This window comes from Hippopotamus amphibius, chromosome 8 (genome assembly GCF_030028045.1).
Source record: "Hippopotamus amphibius kiboko isolate mHipAmp2 chromosome 8, mHipAmp2.hap2, whole genome shotgun sequence".
NCBI classification, from domain to species: Eukaryota; Metazoa; Chordata; class Mammalia; order Artiodactyla; family Hippopotamidae; genus Hippopotamus; species Hippopotamus amphibius.
Window position 1 is genome coordinate 95,903,199 of NC_080193.1, and position 14,831 is coordinate 95,918,029.

The 14,831-nt window shown below is 34.6% G+C and overlaps 1 protein-coding gene across 15 annotated transcripts in view; it reads left to right on the forward strand.

Annotated features, from left to right (window-relative positions):
- Positions 1-14,831, forward strand: part of KANSL1L (KAT8 regulatory NSL complex subunit 1 like) — a 146,129-nt gene that overhangs the window by 14,348 nt on the left and 116,950 nt on the right. For 7 of the 15 annotated variants that reach the window (XM_057746054.1, XM_057746061.1, XM_057746059.1 and 4 more), the window contains one exon: positions 1,923-3,039. In XM_057746054.1, coding sequence (XP_057602037.1) covers positions 1,952-3,039 — 1,088 coding nt within the window. In that variant the 5' untranslated portion in view covers positions 1,923-1,951. Of the gene's footprint in view, positions 1-1,430; positions 1,500-1,564; positions 1,587-1,922; positions 3,040-9,477; positions 9,593-14,831 lie in introns of those variants that run through there. The other 8 variants (XM_057746063.1, XM_057746066.1, XM_057746067.1 and 5 more) reach the window with 5 other exon arrangements.

Below are 14,831 nucleotides of genomic sequence, written 5' to 3' on the forward strand. Positions count from 1 at the left end.
ATGTACATACATATGGTATGGTTTTGTGTTTGTATTTTATTTATACAGTACCATACTATATATATATATTCTGCACCATTTCTTTCTTTTTTTTTTAACTTTGTTTTTGAGGTTTGTCCATATTTATACACGTAGATCTGGGCCATTCTTTTTTAACTGCTATCTAGTATTCCATCCCGTTTTAATATCCATTCTCTTATTGTTAGATATCTAGGCTGCTTTGAAAGAGTGTTTTGCACATTCAAACACTGATCTCTTGTGCACCTGTGACAAACACATTTTCCACATTATTGTCAAATTATAAAATCAGTTTATAGTTCAGATAGATGTGAAAATCTTATTTACCCACCTTCCCATGGTAAGTGATATTTTCAGATTTAAAACGCTCTTTTCAATGTAGTGATTAGAAAATTGGTCTCTTGCTTTATTCATCTACATTTCCTTTATTACTGGTTAGATTGAGTATTTTAATGACCATTTGAACGTCATCATCTCTGAAGTGTCTGACTGTTGTAACCTTTGCCTGTTTCTGGGAGTTCTTTATATATTCTGGATACTAATCCTTTGTCTGTTGATATATGTTGCAGATATCTTCTAGTCTGTTACTTACTTTTAACCCTGTATATAGATTTATATTTTAATTGCATAGAAGTTTTTGTGCCTTTTTTTCCTTCTGATTATTCTTGTTAGTCTTTACAAAGAATCAGCTTTTGGTTTTGTGTTTTTAAAGAAGAATAAAGGGTCTAGAGTTACAGCTAGCTCCAGGGGACATACAGTATAGAAGTGTGGCCATTTAAATGGCTATTAACTGTTATGTGCGTTGAAACAAAAATTATGGAGTGTCATAGTTCCAAAATGTCTTCAAAAACTTGTAATTGTTAATGATATAAAATTTTTTCACTAACTCTTCAGTCTTCATCATTTTTAATAGTACTAGATTAACTTTTTTATGAGTCAGAATATTGGTTTTATACTTTTGATAAAATAAAATGAAATTTATATAATTATGGGATTAATCGTCAGTGTCATCTGTTACATTTCACACTATTTTTCAGGCAGGAATAAGAGCTTCTATAATGATAACTGATGGCTATCCATTTATGAAAAGGAAGATAATGATGGCAGATGCTTTTTCAGAGAAAAATTTTTGCATATTGCAGATTAGGCTAGTTTTCACTACCACATTATTTTTAGCACCTGTGAATTGGCCTTAGTTCTCCCACCAGGGATTGAACCTAGCCCCTGGCAGTGAAAGTGCCAAGGCCTAACCACTGGACCATCAGGGAGTTACCAATTATATACTTTTTTGTTTGTAGTTCAGTTCACTTATATGTTCTTACATTATTTTCTACATTTTAGTTATTATTATTAATACTATTCAGATTGTGAAGTTTAAATTGAGAAATGAAGTGTTTTTTTTTTTTTTCCAGGAAATTATAATGTTTTATTGGGTTGGCTGCCCTTCACATCCTAATTGTCCATGCTCCAGAGAAATGAAGGTTTTGAACATTTTATTATATTTTATAAAAATAATACTTTGGGCTGAAAGTGTGGGATTGAGTCACATTTTCAAGCATGAATCCCAGGTTGGATTTTTTTCTTTTGCTCTCACTAAACATTGTCCAAAAGATGGAATTCTGAGATGTAATTGCGTTCACAAATAGTTGTTTTATGTACTAGGTACTATGCAGCTTTCTTTGGAGTTTTGAGTATTAGGCCAGTAGTAAGAGTGAAGAATCATCCTTCTTTAATTCCTTATGAGCTAGCAAAGAGAAGAGATAATGTTAGGAGTTGGGAAATAAAGGAGGAATTTGGTTTCATTCACTTTTTAGTCAGAGACATTGAAAGTGTTGCCCTTGGGAAAAGTGTAAGCATAAAACTTTTTTCTTGGTATTTGATCCTTTATTTTTACATTGTTTTAGGTTTCCAGTAATTATCTGCAGGATTCGCCATGACCCCAGCTCTGAGGGAGGCTGCAACAAAGGGTATCTGCTTTTCATCTTTACCAAGTACCATGGAGTCGGACAAGATGCTATGCATGGAAAGTCCAAGAACTGTAGGTGAAAAGCTAAAAGGAGACACTTTCTCTCAGATGCTGGGATTTCCAACTCCTGAATCTACTCTTAGCACTAACTTTGTGAATTTAAAACATTTTGGCTCCCCTCAGTCTTCAAAACATTACCAGACAGTTCTTTTAATGAGTTCTAACGCTACGTTAAATAAATACAATGAGAATTATAAACAAAAGAAATTAGGGGAACCCAATTGCAATAAGCTGAAAAACATACTGTGTAATGGCAGCAACATTCAACTCAGTAAAATCTGTCATTCTCATTCTGAAGAGTTCATCAAAAAGGAACCTCTGTCAGATACCACAAGTCAGTGCATGACAGATGTACAAATTATTTTGGATTCAAGTGTTACCAAAGACACTAATGTAGATAAAGTACAACTGAAAAACTGTAAGTGGTACCAAAAGAATGCACTTTTGGATAAAATTAGTGACACTGAGATTAAAAAGGGTTTATTGCACTGTGCTCAAAACAAAATTGGGCCTGACCACTCAAATATGCCTATTAGTTGTTCAGCTGCAGAAAGAGAGGAGGAAGTGAATGCTCGTTTACTTCATTGTGTAAGCAAACAGAAAATTTTACTTAGCCAGGCTAGAAGAACTCAGAAACATTTGCAGATGCTCCTGGCAAAGCATGTTGTTAAGCACTATGGTCAGCAAATGAAATTTTCTGTGGAACATCAGCGCCCCAAAATGAAGATGTTTCATGAACCTACCACAATTTTGGATAACAGTTTACCTAAATGTGCTGAAATTAAGCCAGACATCAACATATTAACTGCAGAGAATAAGTTGTGGAATGATACAAAAAATGGCTTTGCACGGTGTACAGCTGCAGAAATCCAAAGATTTGCACTGTCTGCTACAGGGCTTTTGTCTCGTGTTGAAGAGGGTCTGGATTCTGATGCAACTGACAGCAGCTCTGATGACGATTTGGATGAATGTACCATTAGAAAAAATGTGTCAGTGTAAGTGCAAAATTATTATTAGACCTTTCATTGTTCTGTATATAGCAGCAATTTTGTCTTGATTTCAAGATATGTTAAAAGGAAATAGATTTTCTAAGATCTTAATGCCATAATCTTTAAGTTGTAAAACCTTGGTGAATTTGAAAAATGTTTCGTTCGTTAAAAACAACAGTGTGAATATATATATACTATTTAAAAATAAGTTACCCAACTGCTCTATCTAGGAAAAACCCATATAGAAATAATGAAAAGTAATTGGCTATAAGGGGGTATTTTTCCTGTCCTTGAATAGAATAGGCTATGGACAGGGCTTAAAATTTTGCTTAAGTGATCTAGCCAAAATGTGTAGCTAAAAAAAAAAAATTAGTCTGCCTAGGGACCCCTCATTGGCTTCAGAAGTTTATCAGTTGGTAGTACATATAAGTTGACCTGCTACTTAAAAAAATTTTTTTTTTTTTTACTATTTATATACTTGCATTCACAGCTTTCAGCTCTGGTCTCTACCAGCTTAGTCAATTTTTGCTACTTTAATACAACCAAAACAAAATTATAATGTCAGCTATTAGATACTTCTTGAATGCTTATTATGTGCTGGACCCTAGAGATTCAGTTGTATACAAAATATTCACAGCCTCTACCCTCTTGGGAATCTGCTTCAAAGAGAGTTATCTAGATATTTTATAAAACAAAGCAGAAACACAGAGAAAAATAGTTTTACTTATACTGTTTTAATGATCTGGAATAGCTCTGATAGAAGTTTCTGGAATGATGGAAATGTTCTATATCTGTGTTATCCGCTAGCCTCGTGTGGCTATTGAGCACTTGAAATATGGCCAATACAACCGAAGAACTGAATTTTTAATTTTATTTAATTTGAATTAATTTTACTTTAAACAGCTGGATAGAATATAGTTTTAAATCCAGCTTTCAGAGAATCTGTTAATGTCCCTAAATTGATGCAGAATACTGCATATATATGTGGTAAATGGGGAGAAGTTCATCATTTTTATCACATTCTCAGAGGTAAATAGAATCATTATAGAAGTAGAAGCTGAGTACATTAATTTTTACTAATAAATAGGTCCATATGTTAATTTTTATAGTAAGTAAAATATAAAACAAGGTGAGCATTCCAGGCTTTTGTTGTTCTGTTATTACTATGTTTGAAATGTATTTGTAAAAGCTAATAGTTATTGAGGACATATTTTTCTAATTGGCGTTGTGCTATTTACCTTACATTTGATACCTTATTTAATCCTTTCAACAACCACAGGAGGTAATTGCTGTGATCTTTATTTCACTTAACAAGAAAAAGGCTTAGCATGGCTAAGTGACTTGCCTGTGGTCAAAAAGCCAAATAAGTGGTGGAGCTAGGCTTTTTGCCCATGTATGTGAAACTTTAAACCTATGCACTTTCTATTGGACCATGCAACTTTGTGAACATTATATCAATGATGCTTACACATTATTAAGCACATGTGTTCTGAAAGAAGTCCAGAAATTTATCAGGTTTTTTCTTTATAATGCTTTTGAAATAATTTAATAATATTTAGTAGGTAAATTTAAATTATTTACTTTTTTGTTGTTGAGAAGAGCTAATGGGCAGGATTTTTTATTGAAATTGTTGTACAATATTATGTTAGTTTCAGAAAGTATGCTGTGTAGTGATTTGACATTTATATACATTTTTAAGTGATCACCACAATAATTCTAGTATCTGTCCCCATACAAAGATATTACAATATTATCAACCATATTCCTTATACTGTATATTACATCTCAGTGCCTTATTTATTTTATAACTGGAGGTATATACCTCTTAATCCCCTTCACTTCTTTTCCCCACCACCCCACACCCAGCCCCTCTGGCAACCACCTGTTTATTCTCTGTGTTTGAGTTTTTGTTTTGTTTTGTTCTGCTTGTCTTACTTATTAGATTCCATATATGAGATCATACGGTGTTTGTCTGACTTATTTCACTTCGCATAATACCGTCTAGATTCATCCATAATTGTTGCAAATTTCATTTCTCATGGCTGAATAATATTCCATTGTATGTACATGTGTGTGTAAGAAGTATATATATGTATATACTTCTTTCTCCATTCATCTGTGGATGGATACTTAGGTGGCTTCCATATCGTGGCTTTTGTAAATAATGCTGCAGTGAACATGGGGTGTGGGGGGTGGTGCATATATCTTTTCAAGTTAATGTTTTCATTTGCTTTGAATAAATACCAAGGAGTGGATTGCTGGATCATATGGTAGTTCTATTTTTAATTTTTTTTGAGGAACCTCCATGCTGTTTTCCATAGTGGGTGCACCGATTTACATTCCCAGCAACAGTGCACAAGGGTCCTTTTTCTTTGCATCCTCAACACTTGTTATTTCTTGTCTTTTTGATTATAGCCATTTTAATGGTGTGAGGTGATAGCTCATTGTGGTTTTGATTTGCAGTTCTCTGATGATTAGTTACATTGAGCATTTTTTCATGTACCTGTTGGCCATCTGTATGTCTTCTTTGGAAAAATGTCTATTCAGGTCCTCTGCTCATTTTTTAATTATGTTGGTTTTTGATGTTGAGTTGTATGAGTTCATATATTTTGGATATTAATACTTTATCAGACATATCATTTGCAAGTATATTTTCCCATTCAGTATTCAGCCTTTTGATTTTTTGATTGTTTCCTTTGCTTTGCAACTAAATTTCAAGTAACTTAAATGCAAGTACTTTTTTTCTGTTGTATACCCAGTTGCTAGCATTGGCTACTTTTTAGTGATTGATTGGTAATTGTTGAGTGAATCAATGAATTTTTCTGTATTTGTATATGTAGTTGTGAAGATATGAAAATTGAGGTTGGCAATCTATGAAATTTCTCTTTCTATATGTTTTATCTTCTTCCATTATGTAGTTTATCTTTACTTGATTTTTCCCTCCTTTCTTCCTTGGTCTCTAGTAACAAACTGGTCACAAAAATGTATCTTACACATCTTAGAACCAGCATGAGTGTGTGTTAAATGAATGAATGAAATATGCCAAAATATGGACATTTGAAAGTCATTATTTTTAAGTTTATAGCCCGTATAAGAAAAACAAATAAATTCCTTCACTCCATCACTCTCATCAGGAAATTTACCTCTGAAGGAATATGATTGTTTTAGGAAATTGGAAAGTACTCACAGTAGCCATTACCAGTTATTTTAAATATATATTTAAATTTAGGCAGTATATTAAGATTAATTCATAATGACATTATAAAAATAACATTTGGTTGAAAGACTAGTGCACATTAGACACTTTTTTTTTAATAAATTTATTTATTTGTTTATTTAATTGGCTGTGTTGGGTCTTTGTTGCTGCACACGGGCTTTTTCTAGTTGCGGCGAGGGGGGGCTGCTCTTCGTTGTGGTGCATAGGCTTCTCATTGTGGTGGCCTTTCTTGTTGCAGAGCACGGGCTCTAGGCATGTGGGCTTCAGTAGTTGTGGCACATGGGCTCAATAGTTGTGGCTCACGGGCTCTAGAGCACAGGCTCAATAGTTGTGGCGCACGGGCTTAGTTGCTCCACGGCATGTGGTATCTTCCTGGGGCAGGGCTCGAACCCGTGTCCCCTGTATTGGCAGGCGGATTCTTACCCACTGCGCCACCTAGGAAGTCCGAGACAGTTTTTTTAAAGGCCAATTTATTTTGAAAAGCAAATAGGAGGACTTCATATTTTTTGTTGGATTGAGATATAATCCTTTTTTTTTTTTTTTTTTAAATGCACGGGCTTAGTTGCTCCATGGCATGTGGGATCTTCCTGGAGCAGGGATTGAACCTGTGTCCTCTGCATTGGCAGGCGGATTCTTAACCACTGTGCCACCTAGGAAGCCCTATAATTCTTTTAATATGAATGGAATCTCTCCCTTCCATGCTCTGATCCTTTGGTGAAGGAACACGGGTTCTGGACATACTTGTGTTACAATCATGGCTTGCTCTGTGACTCTGAGCAATAGTTAGGTTATTCTTAACCCACTGAATCTGATTCCTCTTTTTTGGTCTACCTTAAAGAGTTCTGGAGATGATCCAATGAAATAATAAAGTACCTATACATAATAAGGCACTGATTCTATAGCCAATAAACAGTGTCTTATTAAGCAATTGACAGTTGTGGAAGACTGGAGCTTAATATCCCATGGGAAACTTGGGAAGCCATTGTAAAATACATGCCTGAGTTAACCATTTGAGGGGTGAAGAAGCTGGAGTATTTGTACATCAAATCCCATCAGTTACTGGGTAAAGACTATTTCTAGTTGTGTTAATTCCCAGGCAGTTTTGTTCTGCCACTTGAGTGACAAAGACTGCTTAAGCAGCAGTAACAAAAAGCCCACAAAGAAATGCATGTGCTGGCAGTTGGAAGTCAGGTCTGTGTGTGCTGAACTGGTAAGTGTGAAGGGATGTGGGTGGGTCACTGACAGACTCTGCTATAATTGGTACCTCTCATCTGGTAGTAAGGCCTTAGAGTTCTAGCTTTTATTTATTTATTTTTTCTTCTTGGAAATTCTATTTTTTTTATTTTTTGGGGGGTACACCAAGTTCAATCATCTGTTTTTATACACATATCCCCATATTCCCTCCCTCCCTCAACTCCCCCCCACCCTCCCTCAACTCCCCCCCACCCTCCCTCGAGTCCCCCCCACCCTCCCCGTCCCAGTCCTCTAAGGCATCTTCCATCCTCGAGTTGGACTCCCTTTGTTATACAACAACTTCCCACTGGCTATCTATTTAACAGTTGGTACTATATATATGTCTGTGCTACTCTCTCGCTTCGTCTCAGCTTCCCCTTCACCCCCCCCCAAACCTCAAGTTCTCCAGTCCATTCTCTGCATCTGCGTCCTTGTTCTTGTCACTGAGTTCATCAGTACCATTTTTAGATTCTTGGAAATTTTGATTAGTTACCTACCTCCAGGATGCATGTGGGAAAGAAAACTCATAGATTTTAACACAGACATGTTCTGACCCTCCAAGATTATGAGAAAAAGGAAGAAACATGGCTTCTTATCTTATTTGAGGGAATCTGCCAATATCTTCCAAATCACTCAACCATCTTGGATTTTGAGAGAAAAAAAAAAAAATCTCTTCATTTTTCCAAATATTCAAATATATTCAAATTTTCTTTGAGTTTTTATTGTACTTCAGTATGTAAGTTGGCTGTCTGGATAAGGAAGTTCTTTTAAAATCAGATATTCACTAAGAAAGAAGGGAGAATTGTTTAGTTATAAGCTGTGAGGTAACACTTTCCAGATTGAAAGACAGGAAAGAACTAAGTAGTTTCTTGTAAATCCACAGAAATGAATACTCAGTTTTCTGTGTGAACATTTCCTATTTTGCCAGTAGAAAGGAAAAAACCAGGTAATGAATTTCCCTTTGAGGAATTTGATAATTAGGAGTATGAACTCAGTGAGACATTTCAAAGAGTAAGGAGATGAGTAACATTATATTAATAAATTGCAAATAAGAATTTTATATTTGTATAATATCAAGTTGACAAGTTGTTTTTGTATTTATCATCTTTTAAATTCTCTACACTTCCGAAATAGATGGGGGATGTTTGATTTTATTTATTTTATTTTACTTGTGTGGGAAACAAAAAGTTGAATGGAAAACAATCCTAGAGAAATTGCAATGATACTTGAGTGACAATTTGTGAGAAAAGGGAAGTGAAGAGCAAAAATTCAAAAATATAATTGTGAAGCAGGTTAATAGCTACAAAATGGTAAAGAAATATATTGTGGCATATGCACATTGTTGAGGAAAGTAATACTTCAATTAAAATAAGCTCATTGTTTTATATTATTTTTTTGACTAGTAAAATTTATTTTAGAGCAGTTTTAGGTTCGCAGCAATGTTGAGCAGAAAGTACAGAGAGTTCCCATATACCCCATTCCCCCTCCATACACACAACCTCTTCCCACTATTGACATCCCCCACCGTAGTGGAACTATTTGTTTTAATCAGTGAACCTCCATAGTCACATCATTACTCAAAATCTGTAGTTTACATTAGAGTTTATTCTTGGTGTTGTACGTTCTGTGGGTTTGGACAAATGTATAGTGACATGTATCCACTATTGTAGTATCATACAGAATAGTTTCACTGCCCTATAAATCCTCTGGGTTCTGCCTATTCATCCTTTCCTCCCTCATAAACCCTGACAACCATTAATCTTACTATCTCCATAGTTTTGCCTTTTCCAGAAAGTCATGTACTTGGAATCATACAGTACATAGCCTTTTCATATTGGCTTCTTTACTTAGTACTATGCATTTAAGTTTTTCCCATGTCTTTTCCGGGCTTGATGGCTCTTTGCTTTCTAGCACTGAATAATACTCCATTTTCTGCATATAACCACAGTTTATTTATCCATTCACTTGTTGAGAGATGTCTTGGTTGCTTCTAGGTTTTGGAAATTATGAATAAAGCTGCTATACACATCTGAATGCTGGTTTTTGTGTGGACATGCATTTTCAATTCATTTGGGTAGATGCCAAGGAGTCCACTTGCTGGATTATATGGTAAGAGTATGTTTAGTTTTGTAAGAAACTGCCAAACTATCTTCCAAAGTAGCTATACTGTTTTGCATTCCAACAAACAATAAATGAGAATTCCTGTTGCTCCACATCCTTGTCAGCATTTGATGTTGTCAGTGTTTTGGATATCGGCTATTGTAATAGATGTGTAGTGGTATCTTATTGATGTTTTAATTTGTAGTTCCCAAATGACATATGATGTTGAACATCTTTTCATATGCTTGCTTGCCATATATATATATTCTTTGGTGAGGTGTCTGTGCAAGTCTTTTACCTATTTTTTAATTGGATTGAGTTTTAAGAGTTCTTTGTATATTTCAGATAACAGTCTTTTATTATATATGTCTTTTGCAAGTGTTTTCTCCCAGTCTGTGGCTTGTCTTCTCATTCTCTTTCAAGTGTCTTTTACAGAGGAGAAGTTTTTAACTTTAATGAAGTCTAGCTTATCAGTTATTTCTTTCATGGATCATGCTTTGGATGTTTTGTCTAAAGTGTCATCACCACATGCAAGGTCACCTAGATTTTTTCCTGTGTTATCTTTTTGGAATTTTATAGTTTTGTGTTTTACAGTTAGGTCTCTGACCAGTTCTGAGTTAATTCTTGGGAAGTGTGTAAGGTCTATGTCTAGATTCTTTTTTTTTTTTTTTTAAACATGTGGATGTTTTTCCAACACTATATATTGAAAAGACTGCCCTTTCTCCACTGTATTGCCTTCACTTCTTTGTCAAAGATCAGTTGACCATATTTATGTGGATTTATTTTCGGGCTTTATATCAGGTTCTGTTAATCTGTTTGTCTGCTCTTTTGGCAATACCACATTGTCTTGATTACTATAACTTTATACTAAGTCTTGAATATGGATAGTGTCAATACTCTGACTTTGCTGTTCTCCTTTAATGTTGTGTTGGCTATCTTGGGTCTTCTGTCTCTCCATATAAAATTTAGAATCATTTTGCTGAACACAGCTTGCTGGGATTTTGATTGGGATTGAGTTGAATCTATGGATCAAGTTGAGAAAAACTGGCATATTGACAATATTGAATCTTCCTATCCGTGAACATGGAATGTCACTCTACTTTTTTAGTTCTTCTTTAATATCTTTAATCATAGTTTTGTTGTTTTCCTAATACAGATCTTGTACATATTTTGTAAGATTTTGGGACTTCCCTGGTGGAGCAGTGGTTAAGAATCCGCCTGCCAGTGCAGGGGACAGGGGTTTGATCCCTGGTCCAGGAAGATCCCATATGCCACAGAGCAGCTAAGCCCGTGCACTGCAACAACTGAGCCTGCGCCCTGGAGCCCGTGAGCCACAACTATTGAGCCTGTGTGCTGCAACTACTGAAGCCCGTGCCAAGAGCCTGTGCTCCACAGCAAGAGAAGCCACCACAGTGAGAAGCCTGTGCACCACAATGAAGAGTAGTCCCCACTCATCACAACTAGAGAAAGCCCGTGCACAGCAATGAAGACCCCATGCAGCCAATAAATAAATTAATTTTTTAAAAAGTAAAAAAAAAAAGATTTATACCAAAGTACATAATTTTGGGGGGTGCTAATGTAAATGGTAATGTGTTTCTAATTCAAATTCTGCCTTTTCACTGCTGGTATATGGGAAAGCAGTTGACTTTTGTATATCAACTTTATATCCTGCAACCTTGCTATAATTGCTTATTAGTTGTAGCTTTTTTGAAAATGATTCTTTTGGATTTTTCCCATAGATAATCATGTCATCTATGAACAGAGAGTTTTATTTCTTCCTTACAAACCTGTATTTCTTGTCTTATTGTGTTAACTACAGTTTGCAGTACAATGTTGAAAAGGAGAGATGAGAGGATATCTTGTCTTGTTCCTGATCTTAGTGGGAAAGGTTCTACTCTCTTAAAATTAAGTATGATGTAGCTGTAGGCTTTTGGTAGGTAATCTTTATCATGTTGAGGAAATTCCCTCTATTCCTAGTTTACTGAGAGTTTTTATTTTGAGTGTGTGTTATACTTTGTGAAATGCTATTTGTGCATCTCTTAGTATGATCATGTGGTTGTTTTCTTTTTGATGTGGTATATGTAATGATGTGATAATGATATGATAATATGATGTCTGTTGATGTGATGGATCACATTAATTGATTTTGAATGTTGAACCAGCTTTGCATATCTGGGATAAATCCCACTTGGTTATGGTATGTAAGTCTTTTTATACATTGTTAAATTCAATTTGCTAATATTTTGAGGTTCTTTGTGACTGTCTTCATGAGATTGTAGTTTTCTTGAACCAGCTTTATCTGGTTTTGGTATTAGGGTAATGCTGGCCTCATAAATGAGTTAGGAAGTAGTCCTTCTGCTTCTAACTTCTGAAAGAGATTCTAGAGAATTGGTAAAATTTCTTGTATACATTTTTGGTAGAGTTTATCAGTGAACCCATTTCGGCCTGGTGCTTTCTGTTTTGGAAGATTACTAATTATTGATTTAATTTCTTTAACAGATACAGGCCTATTCAGATTGTTTATTTCTTCTTGTTTGAGATTTGGCAGATTGTTCTTTTCAAGGAATTGGCCCATTTCCTCTAGGTTCTCAAATTAGTGGACTTAGAGTTGTTCATGATATTCCTTTATTATCTGTTTAGTGTTCGTAGGATCTGTGGTGAAGTCTCCTCTTCCATTTCTGATATTGGTAATTTCTGTCATCTCTCTTTAATTCTAGGTGTCCTGGCTAAAAGCTTATTGACTTCATTGATCTTTTCAAAGAACCATTTTTTGGTTTTGCTGATTTTTCTCAGTTGATTTTGTGTTTCCAGTCTCATTGATTTCTGCTCAGATTTTTATTATTTCTTTTCTTCTACTTACTTTGGATTTAATTTGCTCTTCTTTTTCTGGTTTCCTAAAGTGGAGCATAGATGGTTGATTTTTAGATCTCTTATTTTCTAATATATTAATTTAGTGCTGTAAATTCTGTTTTTCTCTTACGCTTTTCCCTGTAAGCACTGTTTCCACTGTATCCCACAGATTTTGATGACTTGTATTTGCATTTTCATTTTGTTCATAGTATTTTAAAATTTTTACTGAGATTTCTTCTTTGTGCCATGCATTAATTAGAAATGTGTTGTTTAATCTCCAGGTATTTTGAGGCTTTCCAGTTAACCTTTCTTTTAATGATTTCTAATTTAATTCCATTGTGGCCTGAGAGCAGACATTATATAATTTCTGTTTTTTAAAACTTATTAAAGTGTGTTTTATAGCCCAGAATGTGGTTTCTTTTGGTGAATGTTTAATGTTAGCTTGAGAAAAATGTGTAATCTGTTGTTGTTGGAAAAAGAAGGCTATAGAAATTGAATATATCCAGCTGATTACTGGTGCTGTTGAGTTCATCTCTGTCTTTACTGATTTTCTGCCTGTTGGATCTGTGCTTTTCTGATAGAGGAAATATTAAAATCTCCAGTAATAATAGTGGATTCATCTATTTCTTCTTATAATCGTCTACCAGTTTTGCATCACATAGTTTGATGCTCTTTTGTTAGATGCATAAACATTAAGGATTGTTATCTTCTTGAAGTGTTGACCCTTTTGTTATTATGTAATACACTTCTTTATCCATGATAACTTTTCTGGCTGTGAAGTTTGCTCTGTCTGAAATTAACATATCTACTCCCACTTTTTTTGATTAGTGTTAGCATGGCCTACCTTTCCTCTGTCTCTTCTGTTTAGTTTTGTTTTTTTTGAAGTATAGCAGTTATTTATTAGTGAGATTAATGGTTACAGTTCTCCCTCTGGACCTGTTAACCTTGCACATAAAAATACTTTCTTTAAAACTTGAAATAGTTAATTTACAATGTTGTTACTTTCAAGTGTACAGCAAAGTCATATGATTGAGTCATATATATGTGTGTGTATATATATTTATATAAGATTATTTTCCATTATAGGTTATTGCAAGATATTGAGTATAGCTTCCTGTGCTATACAGTAAATTCTTGTTGTTTACCTCTTTTGTATATAGTAGTGTGTATATGTTAATCTCAAACTCCTAATTTATCTCTCCCCCACCCCCCTCTCCCCTCTCCCCCACCCCCCATCTATTCCTTTTGGTAACCATAAAAATTTTTTCTGTGTCTGTGAGTCTATTTCTGTTGTGTAAATAAGTTCATTTGTATCATATTTTAAGATTCTACATATAAGTAATATCATATGATATTCGTCTTATTCTGTCTGACTTACTTCACTTAGCATGATAATCTCTAGTTTCATCCATGTTGCCGAAAATGGCATTATTTTCTTTTTTATAATAGTTCAGTGTATATATATGGTACTGTGTCTTTATATGTTCATCTGTTGATGTTGCTTCCATGTCTTGGCTATTGTAAATAGTGCTGCTATGAACACTGGGTGCATATATCTTTTCAAATTAAAGTTTTCTCCAGATATATGCCCAGAAGTGGGATTGCAGGATCATATGCTAACTCGATTTTTAGTTTTTTAAGGAACTTAGATACTGTTCTCCATAATGACTGCACCAATTTACATTCCCACCAACAGTGTAGGAGAGTTTCTGTTTCTTCACACCCTCTCCAGCATTTATTATTTATAGACTTTTTAATGATGGCCATTCTGACTAGTGTGTAGTGATACCTCGTAGTTTTGACTTGCATTTCTCTAATAATTAGTGATATTGAGTATCTTTTCATGTGCCTATTAGCCATCCATATGACTTGTTTGGAGAAATGTCTGTTTAGGTCATCTGCCTGTTTTTTGACTGGGTTGTTTGTTTTTTGACATTAAGCTGTAAGAGCTGTTTGTATGTTTGGGGAATTAATCCCTTGTTGGTAGCATCATTTGCAAATATTTTCTTCCAGTCCATAGGTTGTCTTTTTCTTTATGGTTTCCTTTGCTATGCAAAGGCTTTTAAGTTTAATTAGGTCCCATTTGTTTATTTTTGCTTCTATTTCCATTACTCTAGGAGACAGAGTGAAAAAGATATTGCTGTGATTTATGTCAAAGTGTGTTCTGCCTATATTTTCCTCTAAGAGTTTTATAGTATCCAGACTTAGATTTAGATCTTTAATCCATGGTGAGTTTATTTTTGTATATGATATTAGAGAATTTTCTAATTTCATTCTTTTACATGTAGCTGTCCAGTTTTCCCAGTACCACTATTGAAGGGACTGTCTTTTTCCCATTGTATATTTTTGCCTCCTTTGTTGTAGATTAATTGACCATAAGTGTGTGGGTTCATTTCTG